Below are 26646 nucleotides of genomic sequence, written 5' to 3'. Positions count from 1 at the left end.
CCATCTTTAAATATCCAATGACACTTCTAGCTGCAGGATCTATTAGAAGTATGCCCTAGAAGCTAATTTGGCAGAAAAATTGTATATATTCTGAGACATAAATTTGTACTTGATCTTTTTATTAATTAATAAAATTGGATATTTTTTTCATTCATGTTATTATCCGTCCATGAATTGTCCAAAGAATTAATAAGATAATGACATATATTCTCAAGAGTTGAGAATTTAAAGCATGTGCCATTGTTGATTAATTTCTGAATTACTCTTGATCGATGGATCATTACGAAGGACGGTGATCGATTCGATGAGATTAGTGCACATATCATATTTTTTAATGGACGAGTCTTGAGTCCACAGTGTGGGGACACTGAAATGATTGTGCAAGTGCTTGTTAGAGAATAAGTGTACTGAGCGTGACCAAAACAAGAAGTCACTTGGATGTCAGTGATTTACTTGATGCTGCAGTTGTATGATTGGTACTTAGACCTGCGATGCCATAGCTATTCACAGTGAGGTCGCTGTAGTTTGACGAGCACATAAACACGGGCCCTATCCATTAGGATCCTTGTGGTGCAGATTGGCTGCAGTAGGTTCACTGTCGAATTAGGATTGCATCTAGATGGGATCTATCGATCTTGATAGACTAAGAGAGATCCTATGTGATTTATGAGTCTGAGTTCGAAAAACCTTGGCTAAGACATTTTGGAAAAGGAGTTTTCTAATCTCGAACTTAAGTCAAATAAATTTTGACATATGACAGATGATGGGGTTTGAGGAGTTATCCATGACCTCCATCTTGTCGGGATCCATGATAGAAGGACTATATCATACGCTAACTGCACCTAGAAGTTCATCTATTCCGTTTTACTGGATTGTCACTACATGCTGCTAGGTATCACTGGTGGATTGTGAGACTCGAAGGCATTCACTTGATGATCAGTAAATTCTGAAGAAAAGAGTTGAAATTATTTCAACCAATTGAAAGGAGTTTCAATAATATTATGATGGAGATCACAATATATCTCACTATCAGACAGAATAGAACCTATGGGATCACACATATAAGAGATTTTGATCATTCCGACGGTTGGATTGCGATTTAGAATTGCAATATATCTTGATTGTCAATTTGATTGATAATTGGTTTAACCCACTAAGAGTTAGTGAGTTAAAGAAGGAGGATTTCAATTGGACTAAATCAATTAGGCTTAACCTTATTAGATAAGGATGGAAAGTCCTAATTAATTAGAACTCCTTATTTGATAAGGAACTTAATTCATAAATCCAATTTGGATCCTAATTGGATTAGGATTTACATGAATCAAATTGGAGGACATATTGGGTCCTAATTAGATTAGGATTCAATTAATCAAGAGGAACCATATAATTCCTAATTGAATTAGAAAATCTAAAGCATAAAAGGAAGGAACTCCCCCTCCTTTTCTTCCTCGGGTGAAACAAAGGAGGGGCATCCACCCCTCCTTGAATCACGCCAAGAACCTCTTGATTGCATCACGCCCCACCCCTCCTTCCTTTTTTGGCCTTCCACACGGCACAAGGAGAGGCCATGTTGCCTCTCCTTGGTTCTCTCCAACCTCTTTTAAGTAAAGGATTGGAAGGGGTGAATCAAGAAAGAATTTCTCCAAATCCTTTTCCTTCTTTAAGCTAGACATGAGATGCTTACATAAAGAGGAGGGGGGCGTGAGGGCTAAATATGCATTAGAGATTATTGAATTCAGCCTTCTCTTCCTCTTCTTTAGCCGCAAGGAAGTCCTTTTCTTCTTCCTCCTTCCAAGAAAAAGAGAAAATGTTTCTTTTTCTTCTTCCTTCTTCCTCCTCTTGGAAGCAATCAAAAGTTAATTGCTTAAAAAAGTTTCAACCTTCAAAAGAGAATCTTCTATAAGAAAGCCAGCACTCTGATGAAATCAAGATGCTTGAAATGATCTGTACCTTGTGTGGATACCTATAAAGGTTGGACACTTGTACGGTTTAATCCTTCGATCATCAGATAGCGGTAAAGATCTACCCGCTCAAAGGTAAAATAGAATCCTTACAATTCTTTATTATAGAATTAAATTAATCAAGTTTTAATTTTAATCTCTTTTTTTTAATTCATAATTTTCTGAGTTTGTGAACTCAGAATTTTTTTGAATTCTACCCTTCCTGGAATGTTCATGTGATGAACAACCCCGCACGTGTGTTTCCACTGCAATCGTCGCAACGCGTGCGCGAGTAACCCGACGGGATCAACGCTCCAAAGCAATACAAGATCTAAATTACAGCCTTTTATGGCATATATGATACAGCAAGTTACACAGACTACAGATATGTACCACTTGACAGCAGCAGCCATTTTAACTAGGAGAGAAAACAGGTATTATAACTAGTTAACCGCACACAGCAGGCAGCTGCTGACACACTGCATTATGCATGATTGCAGCTATCTGATGATTGATTCCTTTTAATGGGAACACCTGAGGCTTTGCATCTTCAGACAAGTCATTGCCATCGTGGTGTTTCTTGCCTGTCACAACCAAAACGATATTGTTTTAAGGGAAGCATTTTCCTAGAATGTTAAGGATCAATCTCATGGTATAACAGAATTAGGCTTACACTATTCTCTTGACTGAATATATTCAGTACGCTAGTAGGAACAAACAATACTTAGCATATACAGTAAGTCTGTATTTACTATTAAGAATAAACTGAAGAATAGGTAATATTTGGCATATCAAAATCCACCGTATGGAGTACATCAACTTCTCTTTTTTTATGCTTCTCTGAATTGTGGGTGATGGCCATGATATATACCCTTGGTTAGATAACTAACATAAAAATAAGTTATATCTGATTGGAAGGTTAAAGGGATGAAAGGAAGAAACAATTTCTGATCAATAAATCATGCTGGGATTCTGTGGAGACGGTCAGTAACAAGCCGGCTCTGCTTTAGCTCTGAGCTGAATGGTGGAAAAGGAGATATTGCATTTAGAAAATGTGCACGAACTACTGCACCCAAAATCCTATCTGAATCAATTTTGTGGACTGGGTGACCCATGGTGGTCAAGATTTTCCTCCTAAATGAGCTATTGCCCAAGTATGTCCCTAGCACGCCGTATTTTTAAAACAAATTTGGACATCATATCTGACTGGGAAGTTGGATTTGCTGCAGCATAGCGAAACAAACATTTCCAGTTCCTTTCCCAGTCTTGATTTCATTTGGTCACTGAAGAAAAACAAACTAGCTTATTCAAAGTAACAAGTAGTTTTTATACACATGCAAGATAACATCCCAAGTTTGCCATACCTTCTTCACTTCAGGAACTGATTTACAGTCTGGAGGTTTCTCAACAGCCAGTTTGGTTTTGTATGGTATCAAGTTGTGACCAGGTGCATGCTGTGAGACTCCGGTTCTAGAATTTGTCACGTCTGACACAGACCTGTTGGTAGGAGGCCCAGATTCAACATTAGACCCTGGACTCTCCTGTTCCCTCAGAATCTCTCTGTCATCAACACTACTGATATCATTCTGTTCAATCTCTTCTATGCTTCTACTTAATGACGACAAGGATTCTCTGTCCAGGTCTTGCATCACAGCATGGTTAAAGTTTTTCTCTGGCTCAATTTTTTCCATGCTTCTTCTCAGCGAGTCTATATTTGATGTTGTGGATCCTGGATACAGCGGTCTAGTTTGAAGAGCTTGACTGCACTTCGTATCCTGCTTGAAGTTTAGTTCATTTTCAGTTTCTGTAGAAGGGGCATCAATAGTTTCTGCTGCCCCATCTCTAAGACTTCCATGCTGCAGAGCTGTTTCATCATCTTCTCCAGTTTGGCTAGAATTACTACCATCACCACCATAATCCAATGTGAGCTCAGTTTGCTGGTTCTGTTCCAAGGCCTTTAAAGCTCGAAGCCTTCTGTAGTATTCTTCAAAGTATGCTTTCTTTTCGGCAACTAAGCCACTAAACTTGTCCAGTTCCTCCTGGCGTCTGTCGTGAGTAAACACTGACCTTTTCTCCCATGACAATGACTCAGCTGCAAATCTTCCAAAGGATATAGAACCATGATCAAGCATTTGCGAGACCGAAGCTTCCTGCAAACCACATTAACAATATTAATACTCTACATAAATGAAAGAAAACAATATATTTAAATAATTACAGCACCCCAATTATCTTTCATTGGCTTCTTTGTATCACATGCTATATTCTCTGCTAACTTTGTATCAAACTTAATATAATATCCATATAAATCAACAGAAAATGTAAGAAACAAAAAGGGGAAAATTAATATACCAACACAGCTGAAAGGTAATGTATCATGAGTTCAGAATTCAATATAGGAGAAGAATAACAAAGTAGGTCACATCAAGAAATACAGAGAAATGAAACTCAGGTACTTAATAAAGCTCAAGCACCCATTTAGCCACCCAATAACAACAGAATAGGAAAATTATATTCATTATAGACCTTTTGCATAGCAATCTAACTTAATAAGCAGATGTAAGGAGTTTATATCATCCCAACTGTATATACTTCAAAAACAGCAATGAAACTGCAAGGAGAGGAAAACAAGCAAAATAGAACCAATAAGACCACAGCAGAGAATAAAAGAACTCGTACCATTCTGTTGCAAATATAGTGTAGAATTTGATACAATATATTACATGTAGGATCATATATTAAAAAATCTGAAATGCAAAATGAAACTAGCAATAGATAAATATCGTATCATTGTAGTTAGCATTTATGTAACCTGAATAATGTCATTAAAAAAGGGTTAAAGAGCAAAAAATAGATGGTTTGATACATGTAAGAATGAATTGCTGTTAGTTTAGCACTCTAAAGGAGCATTAAAGATTTTTTTAGACAAATAATTATGATGGTGAACAACCCAAAGAGATTAGAAAAAAATTACTTGAGAATCATCTCGATCAGATAACTCCTCCTGTGACCATCCATAATAAGTCTGACCAACACTGGTCGCCATTTCATGTCAACCAGTTACTTTACAATTATTACACAATATTATGGAGGCAAAAGCAGTCAGTTGATGGTGCCTCCCATTCTACAAAAGTATAAGCAAGGGCAGATACCTACATTAGGAAAAAGAACGACAGTTTTAGTCCTTAACCTTGATAGCGTAAAAGTCAAAACACTGAGAATCATATTCTAGTTTAGATTGTCACGGTAACAATGTCAAAATATGGGATAACGATGATAGAGGAAATGTAATAACATGAGATAAAGTTGCGAGTAAAGTAGGAAAAATAACGAATCTCCTGAAATTTGAGTATGTAAAAGGGAAGAGTACAGCAAAATCTTGTCACAGTGATTTGTAAAGTACTTGCAAACTTTGCTAGATTTTTAAAAATACTCTATTCATCAAGAAAATTATAAATATATTTTCAATGACCATTGTGCTAATAGCATGGGGTTGAAAACTTCTTGACCACAAGCAGATGAGAGTATAATCAATTTAGGTTTACATAAAATTCAACTTCTTTAATTGCATTTAAGAAAGTCTTCATCCAAAACAAGAAAACAATATCTGAAATAGGCTGGGTCAAAAGCAAGGTAGTGTTCCAACTTTAATCCAAGAAAAATTAATGTTTTTTCCATAGGTTTGACTTTGGGGCAAAATTTTATATCACATTTATAATTGTCTTGTAAAAATTGGTTGAAATCCTTTACATGATAAAAAAAGAATTAACAACAGTAAAATTATGATGCTCTGATAGGGATAGGAAATTGATGGGAAAAATGAAAAATCAAATAACTTAATACAGACTAAATAAAAAGCCATGGAGCAAATTTTTCTTCCAAGCCTCAAGGAGAACAGTAAAGGAATGATTTAAATTCCTTGGGGACCTTTTCAGATGCGACATACTTAACAAAAGACTGCTGTAATCATTAAACAATCCAAATAAATTAAGTTTTGTAAACGAGCTAAGATAGTAAATTAAAGTTAGTCCAACACTCACGGCAGTCATAGTTAAAACATAAGCTGAAAACATATCATATCTACTTTTACGAGGTCAGAACATTCTTGGACAAGCTAAACAATTGAGAAAAAAAAAATCCTGGCTTCTGAATATTGCCACCTATTCTTCAATCTTCAAAACCCAAATTCAGATCTTTTTGTTTTTCACAACTCAAGCAGATGTTTAACTAGTGCCAAATTTCGACTCTCAATAAATAGAAACTAAAATCAGGAAAAAAAAATTATCAAAGCAGCTCTTCCATGATATTATAAAATCCAAACTCCAACGTTAGATAAGTGACTCTAAATACCTGGCATGAGACGCGCGCGCGCTGGAGAGAGAGAAATAACAAAGCAAATAAGAAATAAAGAATTCAGCTAAATAATAATTAGAAAAAAAAGACAATGAAAAATTTAAAGAGATCAAGATAAAGGTTCCATCTTTGATGGGCAATCAAGATAGAGATTCCAAAACCAAATCTTTGGCAGAAAATCGAATCCAATAGAAAGAAAAACATAAAATCTAGCTCCCGAACCTTGGCTAGGGGCAACAAATCATCCATTTTGGGATCAAAAACAAACCCAGAAAGAAAAAATCCCCTTCGAAAAGGCATAAAAGTAATACTATGACAAATTGTTGGCAAATAAATCAAAATATACTTACATACTTCAAGAAATACTGCGATCGGAAAACAAAGATGTAAATGTCAGAAAAACACCAGAGCATCCCAAATTAAATGAGAGCAGAAATAAAAATGAAAAAACAAATTAAATTAATTAGCCAATCGCAACAATTAGGAGAAAAGTTATCCAATGGTGAAGCAGGCATTTCAGCTAACTTAATAACAAGAGACATAAAAGAATTGCAGAAAAAAATAGCACAATAAGATTCACACAAACTGGAAGTTCATGTAAAAAAGCCCATCTATTTATGGTCGGGATTTTGTGAAGGAGAAAATGTAAATATGCGACACATTCTAGTATTGAGCAAACAACTCCTGATTTCTGACAAGCAAAACACGAACTTTGAGAATGTCGGTTCTCGAAGTCAAAATCGTACCTTTATTGATACCATCTTTATCTCGAAACTATCATCAGCCTCCAAATCATATGAATTCTTCAGGAACAGCAGAAAAAACACATCAGAAGAAATTTAATTACAGTTTTGTAATTAAAGATGCCTTAAAAAAATATAATCTTCAAAAAACAAGAAATTAGAAGGCAAAATGGGAAAAGGAAAAAGAGGCTCAAATTCGCCACTTCCAGATGTTCCCCGCCAATTGCTAGAGAAGCTGACACGCAAAGAAGAAAAGAGCAATTTTACAAGTCACCCATCATCTCATCAATATACATACATACACACAAAAAAGAGGAGAAGATCCCCGCTCCTCCTCTCCTCGGGTGATGACCTCTCCAACTTACAATGAATGCAGATTGGTTGTCAGCAGTGTAGTAGACCTTCCAAAAATGCCTCGCCTATTGCCAGAGAAGGTGGCATGCAAAGAAGAGAACAAATTTAGAAGTCAACCCTTGTTGCATCAATATTCCTGCAAAAATGCATCCATACAAACAAAAAAGCAAGGAATGCTGTACCGGCCGGTTCAGCCCGTACCGAACCGATACTGGCTCCGAACGGTCTGGTTCGGTGTTAAAAATCCGTACCGGCCCGAACCGGCTAACCGTATCGGCCTGTACCGGTTCCAAATTTTTTTGGAGCATTTGGATACGTGAACCAAGAGGGTTCCCTCCCAACCCGCAAGCTACCAATGCTTTCAAATCAAGATCTGGCCAGAACAGGTCAGCAACACATGGATAATTTAATCTAGTATACCAGTCCAAAAATTGATGTCCAAGACTATTGATGCTTGTTGAACGTCAATAATAGACCAAAAAGCTAATTTGATTCAAGAAATCACAGCCTAAAGCAATAAAAGTAATACTATGACAAATTGTTGGCAAATAAATCAAAATATACTTATATACTTCAAGAAATAATGCGATCAGAAAATTTTTCGACCTGAGCACGCTGTTCCACCAATCAGATATGCTTGCTAAAGAGACATCAATGGTTAGGATTTATCGAGGACAGCTTCCACAGAAAATCACGAATCAAGCCCCTATAAGATAAGATGACTAGGAGCTGTAATATTTCATTTAAAGGCTATCAAAGAAAGGAGTAAAGATGTCATCATCACCCAAAAGGTTCGGACTTTAGCTGCTGCATAGGGTCAGCAATAGCTCAGAAGATAAATAGATAAGTAAGACAACAACAGACACGAATATACTTGAACAGTTTTTATGAGTTTGGTAAAATTCTAGGATGATGCAGTTTGAAGGTCCGAGCCACAAAAACTGATGAAGTAGATTTACCATGAATAAAGCGGAATGCAAAGTGTATAATCAACATAAAAGTTGTGGTTAAAAAGGGATAGCTGGCAAAGAGAGTGGCTATCCATAATTACCTAAACTACAAAGGCCGGCGGACAATAGAAACTCAAGCAAGTACATTATCATCTGAACGCAATACAAGTGTACTATTTATGTAAATAAATTAAACAAACTTAGTCTCAAACTAGGTGGAATCAAGCAACTTCATCTCATCTAAAGGGAACCAGAAAGAGTATGGCCGTCAAACCACGTACAGGTCAAGGAATTATCTATGTTCAATAGAAATCATTAGGTCTAGCATGGAAGGTGCAAGAAGACAACGTTTTTTATTAAAAAAAGAAAAAAATATTAAAAAATGTTAGAAAAAAGAAAAAGAAAAGAAAAGAATGGCTTCCAATAATAAAGAACACAAAGCTATATCCACTACAGGCCAGACACAAGTCAATTCTTGTATAAAAATAAATGGAGCCTTTTTGGAAGCCAAAAAAGGAATCATGTTTAGCCTACGAGAAGTGAGTCCTAAGAAACCAAAACAGACAATTTACCTAGAATACACAATATTTGGCTTTGTAACGAGCCAACCTCAGTTCGAAAAATAAATCACCGAGTCAACCAGATATGCTAATTGTTGGTCCATTTGAACTTTAGAAGATAAGACTACATCCTAAAAAATAATAATCATAAAACAATCATTCACAACTTAATAGAATATAATCATCCCGACATATCACAAGCCTTACCTTTATGATACATAATACATTCAAGAAAACAAAAAAAGGCATCCCCAAGGTTTCTGCCACTTAGCATCTGAGCTGTTTCGAATACATGATGCACAGGTCAAATGGAGCAACCTTACCATTGCACCAAGCCCCGCCCGCACGTAATACATTAACAAACATGCTCAGGCATGAAATCATGAAAATTAAAGAGAAAGAGAGGTTGAAAAAGAAATGGTAAAGTATCCAGAACAACATGCAGAAATGTTTTCCAAGCCAATGGAAAGTCATGCAGATCAATGTAACCAACAAGGTTAACAAAAAATGATTAAATGATTGAAGGATTGGAATTACCACACAGTATGTCACAAGGATATAACCATAACTGATGGCCAGCAGACAAAACAAAGAGAAATTCTTCTGGTTCTGAACTTGATCTAATATAAAAAGGCATAGGAGCTATACAGGGATTAGTCTAATAGTTCGGTTCTGAGATTATGCAAATGCATTTTCAGAAGATCATGTCATTATCTCATGGGAACTGCATATGATACTATTTGAAAGTGTACTAAGAGAACCAACCACATTTGTCAAATAAAATATTAAGCAACATACACAGCACATAAAAATGGGAGCAAAAGTAGAGCTGCCACTGTCATGATTTATAGAAAACAAGGATGTAAATGTTAGAAAAACACCACAGCTTCCCAAATTAAATGAGAGCAGAAATAAAAATGAAAAAACATATTAACTTAATTAGCCAATCGCAACAAATGGGAGAAAAAGTTATCCAATGGTGAAGCAGGCATTTCAGATAACTTTATAACAAGAGACGTAAAAGAATTGCAGAAAAAAAAAAGCACAATAAGATTCACACATAAACTGGTAGTTCATGTAAAAGAGCCCATGTATTTATGGTCGGGATTTTGGGAAGGAGAAAATGTAAAAATGTGACACATTTGAGTATTGAGCAAACAACTCCTGATTTTTGACAAGCAAAATACAAACTTTGAGAATTTGGGTTCTCGAAGTCAAAATCGTACCTTTATCGATACCATCTTTATCTTGAAACTATCATGAGCCTCCAAATCCTATGAATTCTTCAGGAACAACCGAAAAAACACATCAAAAGAAATTTAATTACAGTTATGTAATTAAAGAAGTCTTACAAAAATATAATCTTCAAAAAACAAGAAATTGAAAGGCAAAAAAGGAAAAGGAAGAAGAGGCTCAAATTCACCACTTCCAGAAGTTCCTCGCCTATTGCTAGAGAAGCTGACACGCAAAGAAGAGAAGAAGAGTAATTTCACAACTTGCCCATCATCTCATTAATATACATGCACACAAAAAAGAGGAGAAGATCCCCGCGCCTCTTCTCCGATGGTGATGACCTCTCCAACTTACAATGAATGCAGCTCAGGTGCCAGCAATGTAGCAGACCTTCCACATATGTCTCGCCTATTGCTAGAGAAGATGGCATGCAAAGAAGAGAAGAACAATTTTTAGAAGTCACCCTTGTTGCATGAATATTCATACAAAAATAAATCCGTACACAAAAAAGCGAAGAAGAAAAGGAGAAGGAACAATGCTTGAAAGGTAACTGAGAAATCACTATAGATGCTCACCTCCTCTCTCAAGTAGAAAGCTAGGAGAAAGGAGAGGTGGAAGGCTGAGCCTTGTTTACCAACATATAAGAACCAGCTCTTTGAGAAGGCGATTATCCATCACATTGTATGCCCGCCCATGCTCCTAATTCTTGGAACCATTATAAGTACCATTTTGAACCTTATGTCTTACATGAAAAGTTAACATAATCTGCGGCATTAGATAAACAGGTCTACTGCAATAAATAAATAAGGTTTACTGCAAATCCGAATATGACTCAGAGGGTACCCTCTCAACTCACAACCTACCAATGCTTTCAAATCAAGATATGGTCAGAACAGGTCAGCAACAAATGGATAATTTAATCTAGTATACTAGTCTAAAAATTGGTGTCCAGCACTATTGATGCTTGTTCAACGTCAATAACAGACCAAAAAGTTAATCTGATTCAAGAAATCACAGCCTTAAGCAATAAAAGTAATACTCTGATAAATTGTTGGCAAATAAATCAAAATATACTTACAAACTTCAAGAAATACTGCAATCGAACAGTTTTTCGACTTGAGCATGCTGTTCCACCAATCAAATATGCTTGCTAAAGAGACATCAATGGTTAGGATTTATCGAAGACAATTTCCACAGAAAATCACGAATCTAGCCCCTATAAGATGAGATGACCATGAGTTGTAATAGTTTATTTGAAGGCTATCACCGGAATGAGTAAGGATGCTGTCATCATTGCCCAAAAGGTTCGGACTTTTGCTGCAGCATAGGGATCCAACCATGGAATGCCGTACCGGTCCAGTCCTAGACCGGTACCGGAACGGATAAAAAACCGGTATTTTCTGATTTTTTATCCGAACCGGCCGGTACGGATGCGTACCGGCCGGTTCGGAGCCCGTACCGGCCGGTACCGGCCTCATACCGGTGCGAACCGGCCGGTTCGCACCGGTACGATTTTTTTTTTTTAGAACCACAGCGCCGCGCGCTGTGGTTTTTGAAACTACCGCATACCGGCCGGTACGGTACCGGTACCGGCCGGTACGTACCGGACCGGACCGGACCGTCCAACAATAGCTCAGAAGATAAATAGATAATTAAGACAACAACAGAGACAAGAATAAACTTGAACAATTTTTATGAGCTTGGTAAAGTTCTAGGATGATGCAGTTTTGAAGGACCGAGCCACAAAAACTGATGAAGTAGATTTACCATGAATAAAGCGGAATGCAGAGTGTATAATAAACATAAAATTTGTGGTTAAATCTCTCAGAAATTCAAGAAACCCTTAAAAAGGAATATTGAAAACAATAATCCCAGCAACCGGAAAGCAAAGAAGGGGAAGATGGAGAAGGAGACTCAGATTCACCAATTGATCTGCAACTAATAAATCAAAACGGCTGCAAACGGTTGCCTGCAGAACAACAGCAGCAGACCATCCAAGATTGCCTCACCATCAAGAGAATAGTTGCTTTCCTCTTAAAATGTAGCAAAACCCTCATCCAAGAATCATCACAGCCTCTTTGCATGGACCGAGCCACAAAAACTGATGAAGTAGATTTACCATGAATAAAGCAGAATGCAGAGTGTATAATCAACATAAAATTTGTGGTTAAAAGGAATAGTTGGCAAAGAGAGTGGCTATCCATAATTACCTAAACTACAAAGGCTGACGGACAATAGAAACTCAAGCAAGTACATTATCATGTGCAACTTAGACAAAAGGCATTATCTTAACCAAGTTCAAAACTTTTGAAGATATACTGAAGAAAAGGGAGAGAGGGATAGAGAGACTTTTACCAAGATCTCCCCACTTCCTACGCTCTCCACCAAAATCTACTTTAAATCTCTCAGAAATTCAAGAAACCCTTAAAAAGGAATATTGAAAAAAATATCCCAGCAACTGGAAAGCAAAGAAGGGGAAGATGGAGAAGGAGACTCAGATTCACCAATTGATCTGCAACTAATAAATCAAAACGGCTGCAAACGGTTGCCTGCAGAACAACAGCAGCAGACCATCCAAGATTGCCTCACCATCAAGAGAATAGTTGCTTTCCTCTCAAAATGTAGCAAAACCCTCATCCAAGAATCATCACAGCCTCTTTGCATGGAACCCAAAAGCAATGCCGCTCTCCCAGTTTGCGAAACAAAGAAGAAGAAGAAAAGCAAAAGAGAAGAAACATAAACAAACAAAGAGAACAAGATAACAAGAAGCACACCATCGCGGCCATTATCCACCCGGGAGACCAACAACAAGTTGAAGGAGAAGAAAGAGAAGACCAACAAATCTTGAGTAAGAGAACTAGAAGCCGACCTGGGGAAAAGATCCCACAGTGTCTCTTTTTCTCCTCCCCCCATCGAACGATCGTTGCTGCTCGGCTGTCTGCGGAGCAGCAGACCTTCCAGAGCTGCTCACTCAATCGCTGCTAAAGAGCCGCGGCCAGATCTGCACCCTCTTGTCTATGATATCTGCTATCTGGTGGGGGAGGTGGACTCCTTCCGAGCCACGCATGTCTTTCGTGAGGCGAACAGTGCAGCAGACTGGGTCGCCTCATTCGTAGCACACCACTCTGGAGCCGTCCTATGGAGGGGTTTCGAGCGAGTGCCGATGGCACTAGAGCGTGTTTTGCTTTTTGATTATTCTGGGCGTTTTCACGGTTTGCAGTGAGATGCCGGTACACCAAAAAAAAAAAGAGAACATAATCTCAAGCACCAAACTATTACATCCACCATGAAAGGCTTGATCAAATCATTCAAAGTTGACAGTAAGAGACAACAAAAGCAGAGAAATTACTATAACAGATCCATGAAAACACTAAAGTTATATGTCACAGTCACAAAGGCAAAAAATAGCATACAAAACCACACAAATAGATGTTGGGGCATTCCACAGACGTGGTGCATGCAACAACAAATAAAAGCAGGTGGACAACCAATTGAATCACCAAGGCTAACAGAGCAAAAAAAGTTTGCTCAAAATTTGATGACCATCATTCATGTCATCAAATGGAGCAAGCAATGGCAGCGAACTGAGACAACAACCAGCACAAATCTATGTACAACAACCAAGCAAAATGAGAGATATAGAAGCAATAAAATAATCCAAACTCTTTATATGAACCAGAGAAATAGTCTTAGCATCTGACGAGATAAGCCTCCAAAGAAATTCTATATAGCAACCTTTTAAGCTCAATGGTTTAGGATTTTCCATGGATTTCGTTTGATTCTGGCTATTCACATTTCTTTATTTCAGTCGGTTTTTCTAGAGAATTACATTGCATACCAAAGAATTGAGGTATGATTAATTTCGAGGACGAAATTTATTTAAGAGGGAAAGAATGTAATGTCCAGGCCCGATACTAACTAGGCCCAATACTTTTGAAGCCCAGTTTAAGGGTATTTGGGCCAGGTCATTAATGGGGCCGTATTGGGCCCATGGATGGCAACCCTCACCTCAAGCCTAAGGACTGAAGTGACGGGCCCCAGCTGGCCAGTAAGGGGGAAGGCCAGCTGTTGGGCCCTCATCCATGCATAATGGGAGTCTTCCACCTCTCACCCTGGTTGAAAGGACAAGCCCAGCTGGCCTGAGGGAAAGGGCAGCTGTAGGCTTCCGAAGCAAGGAGGAAGGAGAGGGTGCCACCTCTCCAATAAGCAGAGTTTATTTAAACTCCCAGTTTCTTAGCTTAGGAGTTAATATACCCTCTTATTCCTTAGCCCTCTGGAGTACTATACCATAGAAGCCGAACCCTAGAGCCGAAGGTTGAAGGAGCTGAACCTCTGAAGCCCTAGGAGAGGAAGGAGGGATTTCTTGAAGGGTGTACTGCTCGGCTACAACCAACCCGGAGCAAAGTATGACCTGATTTACTAAAATAGGTTTAAACAAAATAAAAAGAGGGGAAGTTCCTCTGTGGAATGTTTCTTCCCTCTGTTTCATGTTTCAACAGTAAAATAGAGGGAGGAAGACTCTGGCACAGAGATGGAAGAAGAAATAACCTGTACTACCTTATATGATACACTGCAAATATTTTAAAAATATGACAGTTTGACTAGTCTGACTACCCTGTTACCCATGTATGAGGCTTCGTGCTATTGTGGGCGGTAGTCGGCAATAGCACGGCCGTGTCACGGATCGTGTCCAGGGCGTGACATATGTCACCTCAGTTGTGGTTATGATAAAAATTTAAAAGGGAACAGAAATACTTTGAACACAACTGCAATTAATATAACTTATGACGTGAATGCTTTAAGGCCTGCAGCATCACGAGAAGATTGAACTTAGGTGAGATCAAATGAATAATGCTTATCGAACATTGAATTAAAACAACAAAATCCAATTAACATAGCCCAAAAAAAAAAATTTGTTAGTCCGAAAATTAACTATTTATCAAAGATGGATAAATTGACGGGGAGTGCAATCAACTAGCAGACCATTTCATCCACAGTTTAGACCAACAGGGACCTACAGACAGCATCTACCAAAAAAGGGTTGATCATATCATTCAAAGTTGACAGCAAGAGGTAACAAACGCAAAGAAATTACCATAATGCAACCATGAAAATACTAGTTATGTGTGTCTCAGTCATAGCGGCAAAAACAGCATACAAAACCACATAATGCCAACATTAAATAGATGCTCGGGCATTCCACAAACGTGGTGCGTGCAACAACATATTAAAGCAGGTGGACAACCAATTGCATCACCAAGACTACCGGACCCAAAAAAAAGTTTGCTCAAAATTTGATGACCATCAATTACGTATCATCAAACAGAGCAAGCAATGGCAGCCAACCGAAACAACAACCAGCATAAATTTATGTACAACCACCAAGCAGGACGAGAGATATAGAAGCAATAAAATAATCCAAACTCTTTCTATGAAGAACTAGAGAACTAGTCCTAGCATTTAACGAAATAAGCATCCGAAGAAATCCTATATAGCAACCTTTTAAGCTCAATGGTTTAGAATTTCCCGTGGATTTAGAACGTCAGAGATCATTTCACATGCCAGAACAATATAGAACATAACCTCCAGAACCAAATTAGACGGAGTCCCACCAACAACCAAGAATACCAAATGTAGATTGAACAAACACCGATCAAAATATTATCTCACTATCATTCAAGTCCAGAGAGAACTTAAAGCAAAGTTAACAAAATAAAATATCTGAACCAAGTTCAAAACTTTTGAAGATATACTGAAGAAAAGGGAGAGAGGGAGAGAGACTTTGACCAAGATCTCCCCATTTCCTACACTCTCCACCTAAATCTACATTAAAATCTCTCGAAAACACAACCGTAAAAAAGAATATTGAAAACAAAAATCCCAGCAATTTGAAAGCAGAGAAGGGGAAGATGGAGGGGGGCTCAGATTCACCGATTGATCTGCAACTAATAAATCAAAATGGCTGCAAACAGTTGCCTGCAAGATTGCCTTGCCGTCAAGAGAATAACTGCTTTCCTCTCAATTGTAGCGAAACCCTCGTGCAAGAATCATCACAGCCGCCATGTAAAGAACCCAAAAGCAGCGCCGCTCTCCCAATTTGGGAAACAAAGAAGAATAAGAAAAGCAAAAGAGAAGGCACATAAACAAAGAAAGAGAAAAAGATAACCAGAAGCACAACATTGTGACCATTATCCACCCGGGAGACCAAGAACAAGTAGAAGGAGAAGAAGAAATAGAATACCAGCAAATCTTGAGAAAGAGAACTAGAAGCCGACCTAGGGAAAAGATCCCACAATGTCTTCTTCTCCTCCCCCCATCTAACAATGGCCGCTGCTCGGATGTCTGCGGGACAGCAGACATTCGAAAGCTGCTCGCTCTACCTCTACTGAAGAGAATATAACCTCCAGCACCAAACTATTTCATCCACAGCTTAGAGTTTAGACCAACAGTGACCAACAAACAACATCCACCTTGAAAGGCTTGATCATATCATGACAGGAAGAGGCGACAAAAGCACAGAAATTACTATAATACATCTATGAAAACACTAAAGTCATATGTGTGTCTCAGTCACAGTGGCAAAAACAGCATACAGAACCACATAATGCCGACTTTAAATTGATGTTTGGGCATTCCACAAATGTGGTGCGTGCAACAACAAATTAAAGCAGGTGGACACCCAATTGCATCACCAGGACTAACGGACCTAAAAGACGTTTGCTCAAAATTTGATTAACATCATTCACATATCATCAAATGGAGCATGCAATGGCAGCCAACCAAAACAACAACCAGCACAAATTTATCTACAACAACCAAGCAGGATGAGAGAAATAGAAGCAATAAAATAATCCAAACTCTTTATATGAAGAACCATAGAACTAGTCTTAGCATCTAGCTAAATAAGCCTCCGAAGAAATCCTATATAGCAACCATTTAAGCTCAATGGTTTAGGATTTCCTATGGATTTAGCATGTCAGAGATCATTTCACATGCTATAACATTAACAATTGAAAAGAGGGAGAGATGGCACATCGAAACAATATAAACATAACCTCCAGAACCAAATTAGACAGAATCTCACCAACAACCAAGAATACCAAATCCAGATTGAACAAATAGCGATCAAAATATTCTCTCTCCATCAAAACCCTCATCCAAGAATCATCACAGCCTCTTTGTATAGAACCCAAAAGCAATGCCGCTCTCCCAGTTTGCGAAACAAAGAAGAAGAAAAGCAAAAGAGAAGAAACATAAACAAACAAAGAGAACAAGATAACAAGAAGCACAACATCACGGCCATTACCGAAAGCGATCCTATGATGCTAGTAGTGATAGCATGTTGAAATTTAGAATTTTTCAAAAATAATGGCTGTACCTGTTGGGGTTGCCTACGTACCCCCTTCACAAGGGAGATCAAGCCATACGTAGTTCTTTTAATTTTGAAATTCACAGCGAAAAAATCGAATTAGACATTTTAATTCAGATATGCATAAGAAATCAAATTTCAAAGTACCACTACAAGTATACATGATCAATATGTCGGGATTGTTTAAACGATTAAGCTAAAATCATTGCACGATTAATTTCAGATCTGAAATGAAATTATTAATTAAGTTCTAAACTCAACTAATCTAACACCCAACTAATCTTCGAATGCCCATCGAATAGGCTCAGAAGATTACTCTGTGAAGAGCCCCAAAAGAGGTTTAACCCTCGGGGATTGAAACCTATAAGATATATCTTTCGACCTAGATTTATACGGATTATACCTTTATGAAATCTGAAAGTAACGGATCTGATGCTCGAGCTTCGTAGCCACACACTCGTCTGGCCTCTACAAGTAATCCACACGAAGCTCCTGGAGTGATCCAATCCCGCGGAAGTGCTAGCTTGCGCAGGATCTTCCTTTGCTGAATTTTGATCTTTCCAACGCTATCAACTTTTGGTTCGCCTTCTTGGAAGAACTTGGAGGAATGGTTAGTAGGGATTGAAGAGGACTTAGATCTGATCTAAAGGCTCTTATCTGGGATCCCTATCAGCTATGGCGAGATGGACTCAGAGGAAGATGAAAATGGGCGAGATGGACTCAGAGGAAGATGAAAATGGGCGAGATGGAAGGCTGAATTTCATTCACAAAATTTCATTTCTTTTTTAGCCACAATTGGAACTCTTCTTTTAAAGGCGCGCCATCTGATCATTTGAATTCAAAATTCAAATGGAAATTTGGTATCTTGTTGGCGCATGAAGGTGTTGGTTGTAACAAGATAGTTCTTATCTTGTTTGAACTCAAAATTCAAACAATAGATGGTTCATGCAGGTGAGATAGGATCGAAATAGATGGTGCTGATATTCCATCATCATCTAACCATTCTCCCACGTCCCACGATCCAAATCCCTTCACTTTTCATTGAAAATCCACGTCCGGATCGAATCCCCCGAATTCAGCCCGTCCACGAGTTTCCGGATTTTCAGAAGGAGTCGACCTTCCCGATCTCGAGTCGACTCCAAGTCGCCTCGAGTCGACTCCTTCCCCTTCGAGTCGTACTCCAAAGTCGACCCGAGTCGACCCCATAGCTTCGCAGGTCAACCCTGGCTGAGACGACAGAGAACTCCTGATACCCCCAACGAGTCGACCCTTTCAGAGCTCGAGTCGACCCCAACTTGCTTCGAATCGACCCTAAGGAAACTCGAGCCGACCCCATCTGGAAAAACAGAAGTCGTTCTTTGGATTGTCTGAGAGAGTCGACCCCAACCCATCTCCAGTCGACCCCTCTTTACTTCGAGTCGACCCCACCTGGGAAGAATTCGTTCTTTGGATTCTCTGAGAGAGAGTCGACCCCAGCCAAGCTTGAGTCGACCCCAGCCCATCTCGAGTCGACCCCTCTTTACTTCGAGTCGACCCCAGCGCCACTAATCCAATTAGGTCAAAACCAAAATTAAATCCAATTCAATTTGGCTCATCCTTAGTCCGTTTACTCAATCAAATTGAGTTTATTAGTAATCTAATTACTAATTAATCCTCCAATAATTACTTTAATTATTTTATAGGATAATTTGCCAATCGAGTTGACCAAATTATTCCTAAATGATTCTCAATCATCCATCAGCTATCTTGATCAATCAGAAAACTTCTATGCGTGTGACCTCATTGGTTCGAACCTAAGCCGGTAGTACAGGAACGACTTCTTGCACTAATCGATGTGACCATCTAGCAATGGTATCCGACGTCCGGATAGGCCGAATATATACGAAGCAAATATTCTGAAACCCTAGACTATGGTTACTGTATAATTCATCCCTTTGACTACTAATGCTAGGATGACCTCAGAGTTCTGTCAACTCTCTAATCAGTACATCCACTATGTGATCAACTTTAGAAATCCGGTGACTCATCACAAGGATTGCCCTGGCCAAGATTTTGCTAAATTGAACACAGCATTATCTCCTATTTCAAGGAGGGGTCAATTCCATCTTGACTCACGCACTGATTTCGCAAGTACTTGACTGCACCCAGTAACCTTCCGTTCCAGAATTAGAAATTCTGCTAGTTCGGTACCAAAGTACAGTAAGTTGCTTGCTAATCACTGTGGTGATCTCAGGTCTGAGAGATATTTACACCCATATCCACTTGGAACATCTCTTGACAGTAGAGCATTCCGGAATTGGTCACGTTCAGTGAAATGTACTCCACTTCACCTGTGTGACATATCAGTATCTCCACACTCCTTGGTTAAGAGGACAACCAACGTATATGTCTCATAACGACCTAATCTCGACAATGCTGTTGTCCTATTAACAACATATCATTTGGTCGCAAATAGGTTTAAGAACATAAATCCTTCTTTATCATAAAATAAGTCTTAAGAACATCATATAAGAGATCATTTGAAGATGTACAATGAAATGATGAATAATGCCAAATAACACTTTATTAATTTGTCAATCAATTCCCAACAATGAATATAAGAGATCAACACGCTGACGATTGATACGTAGGATACAACTCCCAACAATTACCCCCCCCGGGAGACCAACAACAAGTTGAAGGAGAAGAAGAAAGAGAAGACCAACAAATCGTGAGTAAAAGAACTAGAAGCCGACCTGGGGAAAAGATCCCACAGTCTCTTATTCTCCTCCCCCCATCGAACGATTGTTGCTGCTCAATTGTCTGCGGAACAGCAGACCTTCCGGAGCTGCTCGCTCAATCGCTGCTGAAGAGAACATAATCTCCAGCACCAAACTATTTCAACCATAGTCTAGACCAACAGTGACCTACAAACAACATCCACCATGAAAGGCCTGACCATATCATTCAAAGTTGACAGCAAGAAGCAACAAAAGCATAGAAATTACTATAATCGATCCATGAAAACACTAAAGTTATATGTGTGCCCCAGTCACAAAGGCAAAAAATAGCATACAGAAGCACTTATTGAACACGTGAAGATTGAACATAGGTGAGATCAACTGAATAATGCTTATTGAACATTGAATTAAAACAACAAAATGCACATTACCATAGCCCAAAAAAATAAAATTGTTGGTTCAAAAATTAACTATTTATCAACGCCAGATACGATGACTAGAAGTGCAATCAACTAGCAGAACATTTCATCCACAGTTCAAACCAACAGTGACCTACAAACAGCATCTACCAAGAAAGGGTCGATCATATCATTCAAAGTTTATAGCAACAGGTAACAAACGCGCAGAAATTACTATTATTCAAAGTTATATGTGTCTCAGTCACAGTGGCAAAAAACAGCATACAGAACCACATAATGCCAACATTAAATAGATGCGGGGGCATTCCACAAACGTGGTGCGGGCAACAACAAATTAAAGCGGGTGGACAACTAATTGCATCATTAAGACTAACAGACCCAAAAAAAGTTTGCCCAGAACTTGATGACCATCATTCACATGTCATCAAATGGAGCAAGCAATGGCAGCCAACCGAAACAACAACCAGCACAAATTTATGCACAACAACCAAGTAGGATGAGAGATATAGAAGCAATAAAATAATCCAAACTCTTTATATGAAGAACCAGAGAACTAGTCTTAGCATTTAACGAAATAAGCCTCCGGAGAAATCCTAAATAGCAACCTTTTAAGCTTAATGGTTTAGGATTTCCCATGAATTTAGCATGTCAGAGATCATTCGCAAGCCAGAACATTAACAATTGAAAAGAGGGAGAGAGAGCACATCGAAACAATATAGAACATAACCACCAGACCAAATTAAACGGAGTCCCACAAACAGCCAAGAATGCCAAATCCAAGATTGCCTCGTCGTCAAGAAAATAGCCGCTTTCCTTTCATAACAAAACCCGAGTCCAAGAATCATCACAACCTTCTGGAGAAAATGGCCTTAACATATAAATTCAAAAGCTATCAATAAAAGAATAAAGTGCAATATATAATGAACAAATCAACCAACAGAAGAGTAGGAAAAGAAATGGTATACAGAGTTGAGTAGGAGGAAAGGCATTTAGCGATCCAAAAATCTTGTCCAGTCTCCAATAGGCTGCAGCAGTAGCCTGCAGAACAATGGACCTTCCAACTTGCAAAGCATAAAATTTTTATATTTTATTTCCGCCCTTTCCAATTTGATTAGCAAGTAATACTACGAAATAGCTAGGAAGAAAAAGGGGCAAATAAATAGCTATGAAGAAAAAGGGGCAAATAAATAGAAGTGAATCTTATAAATAACAAATTCGGAATAATTCTAGTAGTCAAACAATAGTAATAAGTTTATAAGGAAAGAGTATTTCATGAACAGTTGTAGTGGAAAATCAAATTCAAACTATTGTATAGAAATTCCTGCAGCAGCAACCGATAGACCACCACATAGCAATAGAGTATGATCCAGGCCTCTGAAGCATAAAAGTTTACAAGTGAATCAAATTACCACCAGATATACAGAGATAAGTAGCAAGATCAGGAAAAATAAAAGTAGACAAAGGACCAGAATAAATAATTGATTGATTGGATAACTGTTACCAAGACTAAGGACATCATCATGGGAAAGTCCAAAGAGATTACCCTAGTTAATACCAACTCTAGAGAAATTTCTACCTCGGCTTCTGCAACTCCTACATAAATGAAGCGCAAAAATGGAACTTAAAGTTATCACCAGCACTAGTTGGCCTCTAAGCAAGCCACTTCGTCTTTTTTCACACTATTACTTGAAGAAAAGATGGAAAATAGAGAATAATGAAGGATGATAGAATCCATGCAAGACCAAAATTTACCTGGGAAAGAATAAGTGCAATAAAAAAGAAGAGTCAGGAAAACTGAAAAAATGAGGTTGGAATGCGAGTAGATTTGAAACATGTAAAAATGTGACAGCCTGTTATTGAGCAAACAACACCTGATTTTTGACAAGCAAAATAGAAACTTTGAGGATTTGGGTTCTCGAAGTCAAAATCGTACCTTTTTTTATAGCATCCTTATCCCAAAACTTTCATCAGCCTCCAAATCCTATGAATTCTTCAGGAACAGAAGAAAAAACACATCAAAAGAAATATAATTACAGTTATGTAATTAAAGAAGTCATAAAAAAACATAATCTTCAAAAAACAAGAAATTAAAAGGAAAAAAGGGAAGAGGAAGAAGAGGCTCAAATTCACCACTTCCAGAAGTTCCTCGCCTATTGCTAGAGAAGCTGGCACGCAAAGAAGAGAACTGCAATTTTACAAGTCACCCATCTTCTCATCAATATACATACATACACAAAAAAGAGCAGAAGAAAGCTAGGGGGCAGGAGAGGTGGAAGGCTGAGCCTTTTTTACCAACATACAAGAACCAACTCTTTGAGAAGGCGATTATCCGTCACATTGTATGCCTGCCCGTGCTCCATCTAAAGCATGGAACCATTATAAAAGCCATTTTGAAGCTTATGTCTTGCATGACAAGCTCACAAAATCTCGAGCATTAGATAATCAGGTCTACAGCAATAAATAAATAAGGTTTACCGCAAATCTGAATATGACTCAAGAGGGTTCCCTCCCAGCTCACAACCTACCAGTACTTTCATATCAAGATATGGTCAGAACCGGTCAGCAACACATGAATAACTTAATCTAGTATACCAATCTAAAATATGACTAGCTCTATTGATGCTTGTTGAACATCAAGAACAGATCAAAAAGCCAATCTGATTGAAGAAAGCACAACCATAAGCAATAAAGGTAATAGTAAGGCAAATTGTTGGGAAATAAATCAAAATATACTTACGTACTCAAAGAAATACTGCGATCGGCCAGTTTTTCGACCTTTGCATGTTGTTCCACCAATTAGATATGCTTGCTTAAGAGACATCAATGGTTAGGATTTATCAAGGACAGCTTCCACAGAAAATCACGAATCTAGCCCCTATAAAATGAGATGACCAGGAGTAGAAATAGTTCATTTGAAGGATAACACAGGAATGAGTAAAGATGCTGTCATCTTCACCCAAAAAGTTCGGACTTTTGCTGCAGCATAGGGTCCAACAATAGCTGAGAAGTGAGTACTAAGAAATCAAAACAGAAAATTTACCTAGAATACACGATATTTGGCTTTGTAACAAGTCAATCTCAGATCCAAAAATAAATCAGAGTCAACCAACATATGCTTATTGTTGGTCCATTTGAACTTCAGCAGATATGGCTACACCCTACAAAATGATAAGGATAAAACAATCATTCACAACTTAATAGAATATAATCATTACAAGATATCACAAATCTCACCCTTATTAGACATAATACATTCAAAAGAAAAAAAAAGGCGTCCCAAGGTTTCTGCCCCACAGGATCTCGAGAGGTGGTTCGAACTCATAATATGCACAGGTCAAAATGGAGCAACCTTACCACTGCACCAAGCCCCGCCCACATAAAATACATTAACAAACATACTAAAATTACAATACAAACTCAGGCATGAAAACATGAAAATTAAAGTTTCCAAGCAAATGGAAAGTCATGCAGATTCATTGTAACCAACAAGGTTAATAAAAAAAGATTAAAGGATTGGAATTACCACACGGTATGTCACAAGGATATAACCATAACTGATGGCCAGCAGACAAAACAATGAGAAATTCTTCCGATTCGAAACTTGATCTAATAGAAAAAGGGATAGGGGCTATACAGGGATTAGTCTAATAGTTCTAAGATTATGTAAAAGCATTTTCAGAAGATAATGTCATTATCTCATGGCAACTGCATATGATATGATTTGAAAGTTGTACTAAAAGAACCCATCACTTTTGTCAAATAAAAGATTAAGCAACATACACAGCACATAAAAACCAAAACAAAAGTAGAGGTGTCACTGTCATGATGTATAGAAAACAAGGATGTAAATGTCAGAAAAACACCAGAGCATCCCAAATTAAATGAGAGCAGAAATAAAAATGAAAAAACAAATTAAATTAATTAGCCAATCGCAACAATTAGGAGAAAAGTTATCCAATGGTGAAGGAGGCATTTCAGCTAACTTAATAACAAGAGACATAAAAGAATTGCAGAAAAATATAGCACAATAAGATTCACACAAACTGGTAGTTCATGTAAAAGAGCCCATCTATTTATGGTCGGGATTTTGTGAAGGAGAAAATGTAAATATGCGACACATTCTAGTATTGAGCAAACAACTCCAGATTTCTGACAAGCAAAATACGAACTTTGAGAATGTGGATTCTCGAAGTCAAAATCGTACCTTTATTGATACCATCTTTATTTCGAAACTATCATCGGCCTCCAAATCCTACAAATTCTTCAGGAACAACAGAAAAAACACATCAGAAGAAATTTAATTACAGTTTTGTAATTAAAGAGGCCTTAAAAAAAATATAATCTTCAAAAAACAAGAAATTAAAAGGCAAAATGGGAAAAGGAAGAAGAGGCTCAAATTCGCCACTTCCAGAAGTTCCCCGCCTGTTGCTAGAGAAGCTGACACGCAAAGAAGAGAAGAGCAATTTTACAAGTCACCCATCATCTCATCAAGATACATACATACACAAAAAAGAGGAGATCCCCGCTCCTCTTCTCCTCGGGTGATGACCTCTCCAACTTACAATGAGTGCAGATTGGTTGCCAGCAATGTAGTAGACCTTCCGAAAATGCCTCACCTATTGCTAGAGAAGATGGCAAGCAGAGAAGAGAACAAATTTAGAAGTCACCCCTTGTTGCATCAATATTCATGCATAAATGCATCCATACAAACAAAAAAGCAAGGAATGCTGTACCGGCCGGTTCAGCCCGTACCGAACCGATACTGGCTTGGAAAGGTCTGGTTCGGTGTTAAAAACCCGTACCGGCCCGAACCGGCTAACCGTATCGGCCCGTACCGGTTCCAAATTCTTTTGGAGCTTTTGGATACGTGAACCAAGAGGGTTCCCTCCCAACCTGCAAGCTACCAATGCTTTCAAATCAAGATCTGGCCAGAACAGGTCAGCAACACATGGATAATTTAATCTAGTATACCAGTCTAAAAATTGGTGTCCAAGACTATTGATGCTTGTTGAACGTCAATAATAGACCAAAAAGCTAATTTGATTCAAGAAATCACAGCCTAAAGCAATAAAAGTAATACTATGACAAATTGTTGGCAAATAAATCAAAATATACTTACATACTTCAAGAAATACTGCGATCGGAAAACAAAGATGTAAATGTCAGAAAAACACCAGAGCATCCCAAATTAAATGAGAGCAGAAATAAAAATGAAAAAACAAATTAAATTAATTAGCCAATCGCAACAATTAGGAGAAAAGTTATCCAATGGTGAAGCAGGCATTTCAGCTAACTTAATAACAAGAGACATAAAAGAATTGCAGAAAAAAATAGCACAATAAGATTCACACAAACTGGTAGTTCATGTAAAAAAGCCCATCTATTTATGGTCGGGATTTTGTGAAGGAGAAAATGTAAATATGCGACACATTCTAGTATTGAGCAAACAACTCCTGATTTCTGACAAGCAAAATACGAACTTTGAGAATGTCGGTTCTCGAAGTCAAAATCGTACCTTTATTGATACCATCTTTATCTCGAAACTATCATCAGCCTCCAAATCATATGAATTCTTCAGGAACAGTAGAAAAAACACATCAGAAGAAATTTAATTACAGTTTTGTAATTAAAGAAGCCTTAAAAAAAATATAATCTTCAAAAAATAAGAAATTAGAAGGCAAAATGGGAAAAGGAAAAAGAGGCTCAAATTCGCCACTTCCAGATGTTCCCCGCCAATTGCTAGAGAAGCTGACACGCAAAGAAGAAAAGAGCAATTTTACAAGTCACCCATCATCTCATCAATATACATACATACACACAAAAAAGAGGAGAAGATCCCCGCTCCTCTCCTCGGGTGATGACCTCTCCAACTTACAATGAATGCAGATTGGTTGTCAGCAGTGTAGTAGACCTTCCAAAAATGCCTCGCCTATTGCCAGAGAAGGTGCATGCAAAGAAGAGAACAAATTTAGAAGTCAACCCTTGTTGCATCAATATTCTTGCAA

General features: G+C 38.1%; 1 protein-coding gene across 3 annotated transcripts; it reads right to left on the bottom strand.

The window, feature by feature from the left end:
* Nucleotides 1-2246: 2246 nt before the first annotated feature.
* Nucleotides 2247-26173, bottom strand: LOC120109287 (uncharacterized). Of its 3 annotated transcripts, none has more exons than XM_088706848.1 (4): nt 26157-26173; nt 4915-5092; nt 3305-4090; nt 2247-2524 (listed from the first exon to the last, which is right to left on the bottom strand). In XM_088706848.1, the coding sequence occupies exons 2-4, from the start codon at nt 4984-4986 to the stop codon at nt 2462-2464; spliced, it is 921 nt and encodes a 306-aa protein (XP_088562974.1). In that variant the 5' UTR covers nt 4987-5092; nt 26157-26173; the 3' UTR covers nt 2247-2461. The 3 variants fall into 3 exon arrangements, with proteins under 3 accessions (XP_088562974.1, XP_088562975.1, XP_038978974.1); XM_088706849.1 differs by lacking the exon at nt 26157-26173 and adding an exon at nt 10127-10141; XM_039123046.2 differs by lacking the exons at nt 2247-2524; nt 26157-26173 and adding an exon at nt 3116-3223 and having other exon boundaries at nt 4915-6366.
* Between the last annotated feature and the right edge of the window lie 473 nt (nt 26174-26646).

Source organism: Phoenix dactylifera, chromosome 11, assembly GCF_051530095.1.
Source record: "Phoenix dactylifera cultivar Ajwa chromosome 11, Ajwa_hap1_PhDact_Kaust_v1.1, whole genome shotgun sequence".
Lineage (NCBI taxonomy): Eukaryota > Viridiplantae > Streptophyta > Magnoliopsida > Arecales > Arecaceae > Phoenix > Phoenix dactylifera.
The sequence above is the reverse complement of the archived record's forward strand: the minus strand, read 5'-3'. Positions and strand labels throughout refer to the sequence as shown.